The following is a 15,703-nucleotide window of genomic DNA, read 5'->3' as shown; positions in this document are numbered from 1 at the left end:
TTAAGAAATCTATCCATTCATTACCAAGCACTTTCTTCTATCCTGACCTGGTGTGTTTTTTCCCCAAATGTAAACGTCTATTAAAAGAGCATTTGTTTGTCATTTGCAGACACCCCCAGCACAGAGCAGCAGGATGTGTTTTTTCCCCAAATGTATACGTCTATTAAAAGAGCATTTGTTTGTCATTTGCAGACACCCCCAGCACAGAGCAGCAGGAGCTGTTCCAGCAGAAGCTCCAGCAGTGCTGTGTCCTCTTCGACTTCTTTGAGTCAGTTACAGATCTGAAGAGCAAAGAGGTCAAGAGAGCCACTCTCAATGAGCTGGTTGACTATGTGTCCACCAACAGGGGTGTGCTGGTGGAGGCCGCCTACCCCGAGATCATCAACATGGTGAGGCTACATTAACGTCACATAGTCCATCTGTAAGCATGCTTTAATGTATAGAGCTACTTTGTGTTTTTAAATTCACTTTCATCATACTATCCTTATGCTTTCCTGTGCCCATACAAAGTTTTGTGTAGTAAAACCATTGCTTGGTAATCAGTTCAGTAACAGAAGTAAATTTCCCATTAATTTTTTCCATTTTTCCCTGCTTGCTCAGGGCTAGGCAGCTCTACGGTAACTAATGACCAGAAGACCTATAATTTTCTTTAAAATCTGTTTCTGAAACTTTATTAACCACTAAATTATTAAAAATTGCTTTTTGGATTATTTTTGCTTTGCTTTTTGGACTATTTTTTTTTTTTTTAAAACAACTGTGTTATGGATATTAGTTAGCACATAGCTGGTTAATCTCTACAAACTTTTTGGAAAAGTTTATGGGAAAAAATTAATAGAAAATGTACTCCCGGAACCAAAGTGCGAAGTGGGCGGGATTGTTGAGATCCATAACAATTTGTCACAAATAGTCATACCCGACACACTGGCCCCACAGGCATGCAGCTGTGGCATGTAGTGTGGCTAATACTGCCTCTCTCTTTCTCTCTCTCTCTATCCTCCTCTGCCTCTATCCTCTCCCTGTCTATAGTTATGTCTCACCTCTCTCCCTCTCATCTCTCTCTCATATCACTCTCTCTCTCATCTTGTTCCTTTCTCTCATCTATCTCATCTCTCCTTTCTCGCCCATCCCTTGTTCTCCCTCTTTCTCTCATCTCTCTCATCTCTATCTTATCTTACTGCTTTCTCTCTTATATCTCATTCTCTTCTCTTTTTCATGTTATATCACTCACTCTTTTTTCTCATCTTAATCTCATCTTTCACTCATCTATCTCATATCACTCCCTCTTTTCTGTCTATATCCTGTCTATCTTCTCTCATCTCTTTCATCTTTTTGCCTTTATCTCATCGGTCTCATGTAGCGGCCTCTCTTATATTTCTGTCTCTTTTATCTCTCTCCCCTCCCCCAAATTAAAATGACAAGCAAACTCTTGCGACTGGGGAAATGCATGTCATAGTGGGAGAGCTGCATATCAACCTTAGTTTAACATGTGATTCAATATTTCCAATGTCATTTTGGAGATAAATGTTTACAGCCCATCGTAACTTTGCAGGTGGTGCTGGAGAGCCATTTTTAAAGATAGAATTTTAATCCACACATAATTTTGTCCTGCTTATCAAAGTACACAGACAATGTTTGCAAAACTAACAGGATTTTCTATGCTTTCAAAATTGCTGCTTTGTTAAGCGCTCATCATGACCATACCCTGAGACTTCTTTTAGTTCCTTTTACAACTTTTGACCCCAGATATGTCCTGATGATGCTGCCTCAGTTTGGAGTCCATTGGATAAAAACTTTAGGGCAAATTTGTTGTCCAAGTACGAGGTCTAGATTTTGGTCATCTGCATATTTTGATTCAAAATGGCCGTCTTCACGTTGGAGATAGGGTGTGGTCCCCATAGAATTTTTTGCTCAAAGTCACATAAAGAATAGAGTGTACCAAATGTCATTGGATTACATTTTTTCACTTCCCATTGACTTTTTTGAGGCGTGGCCATGCAAATGCGGATGTAGATAGTTTATATAACACATACAAAGTGAAGGTGCAAAATCTAATTTGGCCCACGTTCTTGCTCAGCCTCACTTTACCATGTACAACACACGAGCATACGTCAGAGTTGGATAAATAATGAAACTCATCCTCTACATGTGGCAGTAATGTTACTGTTGACCACATCTGTGACCTCCTAAACCTAACACATCCATGTCACTGTTGACCACATCTGTGACCTCCTGAGCCTAACACATCCATGTCACTGTTGACCACATCTGTGACCTCCTGAGCCTAACACATCCATGTCACTGTTGACCACATCTGTGACCTCCTGAGCCTAACACATCCATGTCACTGTTGACCACATCTGTGACCTCCTAAACCTAACACATCCATGTCACTGTTGACCACTTCTGTGACCTCCTGAGCCTAACGCATCCATGTCACTGTTGACCACATCTGTGACCTCCTGAGCCTAATGCATCCATGTCACTGTTGACCACATCTGTGACCTCCTGAGCCTAACGCATCCATGTCACTGTTGACCACATCTGTGACCTCCTAAACCTAACGCATCCATGTCACTGTTGACCACATCTGTGACCTCCTAAACCTGACACATCCATGTCACTGTTGACCACATCTGTGACCTCCTGAGCCTGACACATCCATGTCACTGTTGACCACATCTGTGACCTCCTGAGCTTAACACATCTGTAACCCACTTCAGGGTATGTACACGTATCGCCTCTAGGTTCACAGGAGCTGAGATGTAGCAAGAACAATGGACACCAGTAATTGTAGTTAATAGTGAACTTTTAGTTATAAAAGTATAAAACATTTTACAATACAATTACACATATATGGGCCCAGAATAATAAAAATAAAGTGTCCCTTGGGGAATTGTTCCTCTGAAAATTGTTGCCTTGCAACTTCAATGTTCAAGTCAGTTAGTCAGGGGGGATAGTCAAGTCAGGGAATGTATCCAAAGGAGGCTTCCGTTGGTATCAGTCAGTGGGACCGATACAATCCTACCAAAGGATCCGCTGTATGGGTGGTAAAGTTCACAATTCAGCTGGGAGGCTCACCATCAATGGATCTCGTCAACCTCAGACATCAAGGCTGTACATCACTTTTCCATGAAGTCAAAAAACCTGACCTGTATTTGCAAAACAGGTTTTACAATCCAATTCTCACATATGCAATTGTAATTTGATTCACATAAAGTTCCTATAAAACGTTGTTGTACAACATAAATTTATCTTATCAAATTGGAAATAATTAAATATAGTTAACAAGTAGGTAACTACGATTAATTTCCAAATAAATGTCTCCTATAGTTAAAATATATGATTTTAACCCATAATACTTCCAATTAAATGTAATATCACATTGCATTCACTTACTTATGAAAACACATTAACTTTTACAGTTAAATGCATAAACCATATTTCTGTGTATCTCACTTAGCGACTCTTTTTAACATAAGATTTCAGATAAAAGAAATAAAATACATAGTTTTAAATAACAAAAATCACAGCTTTGCTGGTTTTACTCAATTTAGATAACTTAGAATGACAATTTTATCTTCAAATGCTTTCTTCTTTGATCCAGAGTCACATTTAGCGAGTGTGACTATTCTTTTTCAGTGTAAAATTATCCAAACTGCATCTTTAATGGCACGTTACATATCACCGTGAATTATCCTTCTTACACAATCAATTAAATGCTTTTAGCAATACATTTCTTTACAAAATGAACTCAAAATGTGCAAAGAACCCAAAATGAAGAGCTAGCATGCCCAAAAGAAAGCGTCTTAATACAGTCTATGAGAACACGTGTGTGCTAGCTTATCAAGACTATTAACTCGGGTGATTCAGCAAATTAAAAGTGCATCTTCAATGGTTCTTTCACCTCTAAACAGGAGTTTTAATCATATTAGAACATAAACTTCAACATTTGTCATTTTCAAGACATTGTATTTTGGCTTTCATACCTTTTTCTTTGTTTTTCAACCTACACGTGAGACGAAAGGCTGTGCTCTGTGCATGCGTGAGCAAAGTTAAGCTATCTGCGCATGTTCATACTACTTCCGGTTTCCCGTCAAAATAACTTGCGGTTTTCAAAATAAAACCACTTATGTATAACGTGAAATAAAACAATTTCAAAACAAATTAAATATTGTTTTTAACTCTAACCAGGCGGGTTACACATCCATGTCACTGTTGACCACATCTGTGACCTCCTGAGCCTAACACATCCATGTCACTGTTGACCACATCTGTGACCTCCTGAGCCTAACACATCCATGTCACTTTTGACCACATCTGTGACCTCCTAAACCTAACACATCCATGTCACTGTTGACCACATCTGTGACCTCCTGAGCCTAACACATCCATGTCACTGTTGACCACATCTGTGACCTCCTGAGCCTAACACATCCATGTCACTGTTGACCACATCTGTGACCTCCTGAGCCTAACACATCCATGTCACTGTTGACCACATCTGTGGCCTCCTGAGCCTAATACTATGCATGTCCTGGATGTCCACCAGCGCACACTGCTCTTCAACATCACAAGCAGCGGCTGACATCTTAATGAATGTCTGTGTCCAGCCCATAAAGGAAAGTGACACACTGTAACTTTATCAGTTTACTCAGTGCGGTGCCGTCCTGCTTGGGTGATGCCAAGTCCACCGCTGTGACAGGGGACGCATGGTTTAGTCCCGCAGTTGACTTTTCTCACCATGCAAGTCCTGATGCATTAGTTTTAAACAAACATGACGTGTACAACAAGTCCAGGCTGTAACTCCAGCAAAGTCCAAACTTTTAGGGATCCACATCCACACATCCTATCGCTGTTGTCTCTATCATTGCTCAGCGCTCACAGGTTGTCATGTAGCATATGAGCGTGCGGCATAGCGTTCAGGTTTAGTTTACCCATAGTTTAACCTTGAGGCAAATTGTTTATTGTAAACGATAAATGATTCAATAAAGTAAAAAATAGAAATGTAATCAAATACAAAATGTGAACTTTTAGAATTTGTTTATTTTGATCTTATCTCTGTTAGGAATTATTGTAAGGTACTGTGTGCGTCTGGCATACACTGTATTCTGATTCGTCTCTGACTGAGTTGTCCTCGGTTAGAAGGAACAGGCGAACTCCGATTAGATAGTCGAGGGAAGTTTATTCAGGAGGAGAGAGCAGGTGATATTGAGGGACTGATTGTTATACAGGTAGGTTAGGGTGGTGTCCATATATAGGTGGGTGTGGGTGTGTGTGCGTGTGTGGTTATCTGAAAGGAAAACAAAGTATACATGTATTAGCAACATTGATAAGTATACATTGAAATGAGCAGAGAAAATTACATGTTATAATGGGAAGGAACCACAGGGAGGCGCTCTAACACAATAAATCAACTTCTAAGTAAACGTTAAGTATAAAATATAAATGCAACGATGAAAAATATGGTCAAAACTATACAAAATGGGTAGATAAACAATTCCCAACAATACTCACTTCGTAAGAATGCACACGGTACGCATACACACAAAAACAGGCAGGATGACCTGAGAACACGAGGCACCGCTCTAAACACCACAATGATTCTGCTGAACTCACGGGCCACGGGCCTTCCGGCACTACAATAACAGCAGGTGCACCCTGGGAAATGAAGTCCGGTGGACTTTTAACAGCCGCCCCTGTATTTGCAGGGAAAATACACACATGCAAAGTCCACTAGTTTGGAGAAGCGCTGTCAGAGTCCTCAGGCACTTCCGGAAGCTCCACTAGTTTGGTTACAGGGCGAACATAGGTACTGTCTTTAACTTTCACCTCTGCGGCTCGAACAACACCGTCTGATCCTGGGAAAACCTTGGTGATTGTGCCAACAGACCACAGTCCTCTGGGGAGATTCGCATCCACAATCATAACGATCTGTCCTACAGCCACATTGTCTGTAGATTTCCTCCATTTCTGTCTCAGCTGAAGCCCAGGGAGGTAGTTCTGGACAAAGCGCTTCCAGAAATGGTCACTGATTACCTGACTGTGTCTCCATCTCCTGTTAGACAGAGCATCATGAGGGCCATACACAGCCTGTGGTAACGCTGCGTCACGCCGCCCCATTAACAAGAGATTTGGTGTGATAGGGTCAGTGTCAGCCACATCTGATGAGGCATACCCAAGAGGTTTGGAGTTCAGGATGCCCTCAACTTCTATCAGCGTTGTAAGCAGAACTTCCTCCACCACAACTTGATCCTTCAGGACGACCTGCAGAGCTGACTTGACTGACATGATTTCTCGTTCCCAGGCTCCTCCGAAGTGAGGAGCATGCGGTGGGTTGAAATGGAACTTAATGGTTTGCTTGGCCAGCTGTTGCTGTAGTTCTGTGGCCATGTTCTCAAAGGCGGTCTGGAGCTCTTTGTTACCACCTCTGAAGTTCGTGCCCTGGTCTGACCACAGCTCATACGGCTTCCCCCTGCGTGCAATAAACCTGCGTAAAGACATAAGAAAAGAGTCAGCATCAAGGCTAGGCAGGAGATCCAAGTGCACACATCGGGTGGTGAGGCACTTGTATATGATCCCCCAGTGCTTCTCTCTTCTGCGGCCAATCTTAATTAGGTATGGGCCAAAGCAGTCTACGCCTGTAGACCAGAATGGAGGTTTGTAAAGCCGCAGCCGCGCCGAGGGAAGGTCAGCCATCTTGGGAGTAGAAGGAGAGGCACGCCACCTTCTACAGTGCACACACTGGTACTGATGTTTCTTTATGGCCTGACGTCCTCTGATGATCCAATAGGTGCGGCGTATCTCTGCATACAGTCTTTCTGCACCAGGGTGAAGGAGCTGTGCATCATAATGCTTTATGATGAGTTTAGACAGAGGGTGATCTGCTGCCAGCACAATAGGGTGAATGCTGTCTGGGCTTACATCTGTGGCCTGTCGCAGACGGCCTCCAACTCTGATCAGACCACTGAGGCTGTCATACTCAGGAGAAAGAGCACTCAGACGGCTGCTTGAGTGAACAGGGTGGCCTGCTCGGAGGGCTTGGACCTCCTCTGGGAAACTGTCAGTCTGTGCAGAACGAAGGAGCTGTACCTCTGCCTCCAGACGCTCTACAGAAGTGGGAGGAGTGGCCGCCCCATGCAGGGACTGCTGAGTGGCCAGGATGAGGTCATCCAGTGACGTATACTGTGTGGGATCTGGGAGGCTCGGGGATACAGCTGCATGGCCACAGAATGTTGCCTTCCTGAGCTCCTCACTGCCATAGTCTGTAGGATCTGTTGGGGGCTTTGGCCACGTGTCCTTGGTCTGAGTCAGGAAGTGTGGGCCTTGTGACCAGCGGCCGGGAACCATTAACTCTGCCAGAGACTTGCCTCTAGTGATGTCATCAGCAGGGTTGTAGTCCGAGTTTACATAATACCACTGCTCTGGGGAGGTCAGCTCCTGGATCTCACAAATTCTAGTTCCCACAAATACTTTGTAGCGACAGGAGCTGGACTGGATCCACTTCAGGACCGTAGTGGAATCTGTCCACAGGTAGATAGACTGCAGTGAGATAGTGGGTTCTGTTTGGAGCACCTTGGCCAGTTGGGCTCCAGTAAGCGCAGCACACAGCTCCAGTCGGGGCACTGACACCTGTTTGCGGGGCGCTACCCTAGATCGGGCCATGACAAAGGAGGTGGAGATGTGCACTTGTTGTTCCATCACCCTGAGATAGGCCACAGCTCCATAAGCCCTCTCAGAGGCGTCACAGAAGATGTGAGCTTCATTTGTCACACTGCTGCTGTTGAGAGGATGAGCATAACAGCGGGGCATGGTGATGTGCTGGAGGTATGACAGCTCACTCTCCCATTCAAGCCAAGACTGGAGCAGGGTGCCCTGTATGGGATCATCCCATCCTCTCTCTGTGCTCCACAGGGTCTGCACAATCAGTTTTGCTCTTGTGGTGTAGGGGCAAATATAACCCAGTGGGTCATATTGACTGGCCAGTACTTTGTACACATTACGCAGTGTAACAGTGGTGTAAGACACTGGGCGGTGCTTGTATCCCAGAACATCGGTTGGGCAGTGCCGGCTGAGACCCAACGTTGACTCCTGTGGATCAAGGCTTTTAATGTTCAGCCACAGTTCACAGCTATCTGACCTGGCAGTACTGGGCAGATGAGCCACTACGTCAGGGAGGTTGCTCGCCCATTGGCGTATCTCGAATCCACCACGTAGAAGGAGCTCTCTCATCCTGTCAATGAGCGCCTTAGCTTCTTGTGGGTCAGAAAGGGACTGCAGGCAGTTGTCCACGTAGAAGGCTGTGTACACAGAATCATAAACATCCTGGTAAGTGTCTTTGTGCTCCCTCACATGGCTCTGTAGTGCAAAAATAGCACAACAGGGGCTACACGTGGTCCCGAATGGCAAAACTCTCCACTCATACACATCCGGGGGCCGCTCTGTTTCACCATCTCGCCACAGGAAGCGCAAAAGGGGGCAGTCCTCCAGGAGCAGTCGGACCTGGTGAAACATGGCTTTGATGTCCCCACTCACAGCCACAGGAAACTGCCGGAAGCGGAGTAGCACACCAAGTAGTGTGGGCCCCAGTGTAGGCCCTGGCAGGAGGTAATGGTTGAGGACGGTCCCCTGGAACTCAAAGGAGCAGTTAAAGACCACTCTAGCTTTGTTGTTGTGATGTACTATGTGGTGTGGCACATACCAGGATTCAGTAGAGTGATGAATCTCTTCTGGAGTCAGCTTAACCACATAGCCAGAGTCCACTAGCCTCTTGATCTCCTGATTGTATGTGATAGCTAGATCGGGGTTCCTAGCTAGTTTACGTTCGGTGGATCTCAGGAGGCCTTTAACCACTTCAGGAGAGATCTGGAGCTGTGGGAAATCTTTCTTTCGGAGCAGGGGAGTGGCGTATCTCTCTACTCTGTGTACAGGGACTCTAATGGTTTTAGCCTCTAGCATGGCTATAGCTTCTCTGTCTTCTTTAGAGCGTGTGACCTCTTTCTCTGGTCTGTGGAGGGGGGTGTCTAGCTGCCACAGACGCTTCACATTCTCATGGAGGGCCTCAGCAGGAGAAAGGCATGACAGGTTCAGGCAGTGCACCTCTCCTTGCTGCGTGGGCAGACTACAGCTGGGACCCTGGATGGCCCATCCGAGCTTGGTGCAGATGGCCATGGGCCCATGGGCTGGCCCACGCAGGACAGGACGGACAGGAGTGATGAGGTGAGCATTGTCTGAGCCGATTAACACCAAAGGCTGTACTTCTGAGAAGCCCTCGAGCTGCACACACTGTAAATGGTGGTACTTCTCCTTTAAGAGCTCTACTGGGCATGACTGTTCAGTTAAACAGAGCTGTGAGGCCGTGAAGGCATGTGTAATCTTGTAGCGGGTCCTCGGCTTGGCCTTTGGGGAGAGCTGAAATGAAACTCGGGCACCGAGTTTACCTGGATCACATCATGGCGGATCGTTCTCAATGAGATTGACTCCTCCTCCTGCTTGAGATGTTGAGCTGGGAGGATGATGGTTTTCTCTGAGCCGTCATCTAGGAGAGCAAATGTGTCCAGGGACTTCCTTTCATGGTGCAGCTGGATGGGCACAACCTTGAGCATAACACGGCCTGAATGACTGAGGGGGCCCAGGAAGACTCGGCTGGTGCTCACTGTCAGGATATTAGGGTCCTGTTTCTTGGCCTCGGCCAGGTCATGTAACACTAATAAGTGCTGGTCTCCACAGCTGCTGCACGGTTTCTTCAGGGTACACTGCTCAGGAGTGTGTTTACGGCCGCAGCGGCAGCATCTGGATTTCTCCTTTATCCAGGAGGCTATGGCTTTCAGGTCCAGCTTCTTAAAATCTGCACAGCTACTGAGGTAATGCTCTGTCCCTTCACAGTAAGGGCAATAGGGCTTAAACTTCTGCTTCTGCTTAGAGGTGGCTGAATGAGGAGTTTGTGCCTTCACCTCTGTCTTGGGTTGTGCTTGTGCAGGGTCTGAGCCGTAATAAATGGAGGTTGGCTTACTCTGTGACTTGGGCCCTGCAGCGGATCTAGGATGGCTCCTCTCTTGGCGTGGCCTGTCTGCGTGTTGAGGCTGAGTGGCTTGTCTTGAGAGCTGCAATACTTGTGATTTACGCTCCAGCCATTCAGAGAGGTCATACATGTTGTATGTGCAACTGCTGCCACTGCGGATGATGCCACGTGTAATACAGTACTCAATAAAACTGTCTCTGTAGCTAGGAGGGAGATTGGTGAGTAGTCTGTCCACATGTGAACCACACTGGAGCTCAGTGGCTGCCACATCATCCATGGAACTGAGGAGGCCAACCAGGCTGGATACTGAGAGGGAGAAATCTTCAAAGGCCTGAGAGTCACCCGCCTTAATAGGAGGGCAGTTAAGGATGGCACTCAGCTCACTCTGAACTAACTGCCTCGGCTGTCCATACCTCTGCTCCAAAGCTCTCATAGCACTGCTGTAGGGAGTGCGGTCATGTATGTAACGGCGGGCCACCTGTAAAGCACACGGATGCTCCAAATTATCCAGCAGGATGTGATATTTATACTCCTCTGTGAGATGAGCATGTGGCCCCAGTAAACTGTCCAGCCCCTTCTTCAATAATGCAAAGTCGCTCTCTTTGCCCGATCTGAACGTCACCAGCTTAGGTTTGGGGATGCCATATGAAGACGCTACTATCATCTCCATCAGGTTAGGCTGGGTTACAGCTGCTGGAGAAGGATGATATCCTGCAGGCTGTGGTAGGGTCCCATAGGCTGATGGGTATGTAGGATAGTAGTGACTGGCTACATCAGTAGGAGGAGCTACATATGACTGGTTATAGGTGATAGGCTGCTGGGTCGCTGCTCCTGGTTGTGGATAATAATGGGATGTAGACTGGTCTACTTGGGTGACAGGTTGATGCCCAGGATGGATAACATGACTCACCCCTGGCGGTGGGGCAGGCTGAAGCACAGGCGGAATCACTGGTGAAATCACTGATGGTGCTCTCGGCTGAGGAGGGGGCAGAGGAGCCTGCAGTGCGGGTCGAGTCCACGGACGAAAAACACTGGGCTGACGTGCAGGCTGTAGCACAGGCTGGACTACTGGATTAGGCCTCGCCTGGACTGCAGGACCTGGAGACAGTGGAGCTGGTAGAATAACAGGGCTCATAGGGATAGGAGGAGGCTGATGCACAGGCGCTACAGTGGGCTGCACTATGGGACTCAATGGAGGAGCCAACTGGAATGCAGGCTGGACAGGGCTTGTACTCACGGAAGCAGGGTCGACTGGCCTTAACAGATTCACGGGAGTTCTGGTTTCTTGCCTGGGGGCTGATACAGTCAGTGGCACTGGTTTGAGAACAAGAGGAAGGGAAGCGGCTCTGCCTGGTGTAGTTGCATTACTGCGCTGATTGAGAGGGCTGGAGGACTTACAATCTCGCTCCAGTCTCTCCACACGCCTAGATAATGCACTGCTGGTTTCCCTCATAGTGACTTGCATCTCCTGCATCGTTGTCAGCACTCTGTCCCAAGCACTCTCCATCTTCTCCCATCTATACCTCTCCTCCGTATCTGATTCATCCGAGCTGTAGGCAGACAATACCTCTGGATCCAGTAGGCCGTGATCATAGTCTGCTAGATGTCCCGGAAGCCTCCTGCTCCTGCGTGGACGGGAACTATGTTGTGGACTCTGATCCTGAGCAGACTCAACCTTGTGTAGTGAAGTTGCCATCTTGATAACTCAGCCAAAGACGATCCGGCTCGAAGGACCACTTGTAAGGTACTGTGTGCGTCTGGCATGCACTGTTTTCTGATTCGTCTCCGACTGAGTTGTCCTCGGTTAGAAGGAACAGGCGAACTCCGATTAGATAGTCGAGGGAAGTTTATTCAGGAGGAGAGAGCAGGTGATATTGAGGGACTGATTGTTATACAGGTAGGTTAGGGTGGTGTCCATATATAGGTGGGTGTGGGTGTGTGTGCGTGTGTGTGGTTATCTGAAAGGAAAACAAAGTATACATGTATTAGCAACATTGATAAGTATACATTGAAATGAGCAGAGAAAATTACGTGTTATAACGGGAAGGAACCACAGGGAGGCGCTCTAACACAATAAATCAACTTCTAAGTAAACGTTAAGTATAAAATATAAATGCAGCGATGAAAAATATGGTCAAAACTATACAAAATGGGTAGATAAACAATTCCCAACAATACTCACTTCGTAAGAACGCACACGGTACGCATACACACAAAAACAGGCAGGATGACCTGAGAACACGAGGCACCGCTCTAAACACCACAATGATTCTGCTGAACTCACGGGCCACGGGCCTTCCGGCACTACAATAACAGCAGGTGCACCCTGGGAAATGAAGTCCGGTGGACTTTTAACAATTATATATATATATATATATATATATATATAGTTTTGCTCACCGCAGACCCAGCAATCCTGGGCCTTCTTGCAGCTTCATGACCCTTCAGTAGCAACACCCCTAGTTCCTGCGGTTATGCTTGGTGGAAAGGAATAATAAATAATAACAATTCTTTCACAAGTCCAGGACAGAGATTGTTTTTTATGATTTTTTTTTTTTTTTTTTTTATGAAATATGAAGGGGAGCTATAGAGCCATCTTAAAAGATAGAGCCCTAATTTTGCATGTCAGTACATCCAGCTCAGAAATGTGGACCTGTGCTTCACTGGGTGAATTGACATTTTGTTGAAAAATCACTATGACCACGCCCAACATGTTATTTCAAATGTAATTGATATCCTTTTAGTGCACGTGAGTTTTGTGTCTTTTGGCCAAGTTTGAAGTGTTTTTCATGAAAACTGTTGGAGCAGATGTCAGAAGATTACAATGAGTGACTTGGTCGATCCCGGGTTTGATCCAATATGGCTGACTTCCTGTAGGGTTTAGTGTGGGGCCATAATTTTTTCCATGTTCTGATGTGACCTATTTTTGAAAAGTTTAATTTGTCTATGATGACATTTTTTGGGCCGGGTTCCCATTTGTGCATTTTTAAATCATTTTTTGAGGTGGCACTAATGAGCTACTCAAAGTTAGAGCTCACTGAACTCTAATTTTCTATACCACTTGTCTATATATTATTACATTACTATACATTCGTGCTCGGGCTCTAAAGTCTGATTCATTACACAGCCCTCAGTCTGGGTTTAGCTGCTTGAGGTGTTAGCTTTAGCAATAAAAATAGTAAATAGGTAAAAGACAGTCAAGATTTGAAAAAGTGTCAAATTTGTAAGAAAAATATATTAATAAAATCAAATGTAATAGTATGCAATTCCCTTGTGGATAGCACAGAGACTCAAGCATTGTTTAATAATTATTCTCAGACATATTTGGGCCTACTTTGTCCATAACTAGTTTCAAGTCAAAAAGGACTGAATGGGGGAGAAGGGGGACAACAGAAAAGCAGAAAATAGTCTGGCCCCACCCTTTGTAAACAGTGCAAGCATCTGTAGAGCGTTCTCCTGGTTATGAGGCACCCACTTTACCCCGAGCCACTGGCAAGCCCATGTGCTGTGCTATCTTTGGTCTTCATTATCGTCCTCATTTTCTCAGATCTGCACCAACATCTTCCGGACTCTTCCTCCCAGTGAGAACCCGGACTTTGACCCTGAGGAGGACGAGCCCACCCTGGAGGTGTCCTGGCCACACATGCAAGTACGTAGTAGTATATGTTCTGTGATCTCTCCAAACATCATCTGTGCTCCTGGTAATACATGGGATTTGTTTTTCCATCTTAGCTGGTGTACGAGTTCCTCCTACGTTTCCTGGAAAATCCTGATTTCCAGCCCAGCATTGCCAAACGCTACATCGACCAAAGATTTGTTCTGCAGGTATGTTTCAGAAAAGTCACTTATAACATGAGTTTAGTTCACTTAAAATCTAACTTGGTCACAAACAGTAAATAGTCCTATTTTTAGATGAGGACAGAGGGTAACACCTCATTCAGACTGCATCTGGCCCAGTTGCGACTCCTGTGTTGGACCGGTTTAGTGTGACATTCATACCGGAGTCTCGACTGTGCTGTTGCAGTCACTGCCTTTAAGCTGCATGCGCGACCACTTATTCATGCAATAACTATTTATTTATTAAGGGAAAGGCTTTGTGGCTCTGGCGTCCGGCAAAAATAGAAAACAACGGATATAACACGGAGCACTGCGGCACCTCCGCCGGCACCACCAGACAACGTGCCATCTGAGCTTCTCTCGTATTTTTTACTATACGGAATACTCGTGGCCACCAGAGCGGAGCTGCCCCGCGTGCAGTCTGAGCCCAGGGTTACTGTTACTTTGATTTCATGTCAGTAGCAAGACTTGAATGTGAGTAAAGTGTGGTTACTCTTAATCTCGATTAAATTATTTCCCTCTCCTTTGTTGTCTTTGCTGAGAAGGAGGGTCTAAGTAAAGGGGGCGCTCTGGGATAGTTATCCATTTGCTTGTTTTCTGTTGATTAATTTGCTTGGCTGTTTCTGTTTCATTGTTGATTTTCTAACTTTCTCTTGGTTAAATTAATTCTCATGTTCAGCCCTAAGAGGCAACTGCGGTGATTTTGGGCTTTCCAAAAATAAATTGAGTTGAAATGATGTTCTTTTAGCCCAAATATTCCACAGTATGGCATAGGATTTATCCATGGACAATGTCACAAAGTATGGTTTTAACTTTATATTTCCGTGAAATCGTGCAGGTGACATGTAACCTTCAAAACTCTGAGTATCGTAACAACCAAAGAGCCAGTCCAGAGCAAGGCTGTTGAAGATATCACCCCTTCCCGCTAGCGTTAGCAACAAGTTTGATTGACAGCTAAACGAAACCAGTCCGCACCGCTTAACATAGCAATGCTGTCAATCTAATTTGTTGCTAACGGTAGCGGGGGCGACCTCGGGGGAAGAAGAGTTGTCTGTTATTAATGTTCATATCTTGATTTATGGACAAAACAGTCAAATAAAAACACATGTAGACATGATCATGTAGACTGGGTCAGTGCGATCTTTTTAAGACCAAAATAACAAGGCTCACTGCAGCAGTTACCGAGAGAAGGGTAATGACATTTTGTAAAGCCAATTTGAGTCAATGGAGCCAGAAACGCGCCCATGATCACTTCGTATTTGGAACCGAGACTAGAGACTCGGCTATGTCCATTCATACAGTCTATGGTAGAGTAGTATTTTTGCTACTTCTTTACTTTATTTGAGTAATTATTTACATTTTAGGACACTACATTTTACATCCGCTTGAGTAGTATTTGACTCTGGTATGCTGTCTCGGACCGGTTTTTACCTGATATGTTTTGGAATAGCTGAGCTACTTCCTCACACACAATACTGACTGCTTCTCTTTCTCCTCAGGATGTACTGCAGTTTTTTTCATGTTGACAGTGCACGTGTTTTCAATACCACAAAGTCGGTATGTTGTATTAGTCCTACACAATGGCATGCGTCTCACTGTTGCATTATGTCTTCAGCTTCCTGTGTAGAAATGGGTGTGACATTACTGCACTTGGCAAATGTGTTATTGATATAGCGCCCTGTCAAAGTACTACATGAAGTACTGTAGTTTTTTTTGTGAGGGTACAAAATGCATGTATTTGCTTGCTGTAATATTTATTTCCTTTTATTGGTTTTTCACAGTGCAGTTCTCATTCAGTTTAGTGGTTGGTGGGCAGGGACTCCTTTTGGTCTGCTGCAAAGGGTGTTT

The 15,703-nt window shown here is 45.3% G+C and overlaps 1 protein-coding gene across 1 annotated transcript in view; it reads left to right on the top strand.

The window, feature by feature from the left end:
* ppp2r5a (protein phosphatase 2, regulatory subunit B', alpha isoform) overlaps positions 1–15,703 on the top strand; it is a 62,129-nt gene that overhangs the window by 20,538 nt on the left and 25,888 nt on the right. Inside the window, exons 3-5 of the mRNA XM_055232089.1 lie at positions 193–389; positions 13,566–13,667; positions 13,751–13,843. Of these exons, the coding sequence (XP_055088064.1) occupies positions 193–389; positions 13,566–13,667; positions 13,751–13,843 (392 nt within the window). The remainder of the gene's footprint in view (positions 1–192; positions 390–13,565; positions 13,668–13,750; positions 13,844–15,703) is intronic.

This window comes from Periophthalmus magnuspinnatus, chromosome 24, assembly GCF_009829125.3.
Source record: "Periophthalmus magnuspinnatus isolate fPerMag1 chromosome 24, fPerMag1.2.pri, whole genome shotgun sequence".
Taxonomy (NCBI): Eukaryota; Metazoa; Chordata; class Actinopteri; order Gobiiformes; family Gobiidae; genus Periophthalmus; species Periophthalmus magnuspinnatus.
This window is presented reverse-complemented; position numbering and strand designations above follow the sequence as displayed.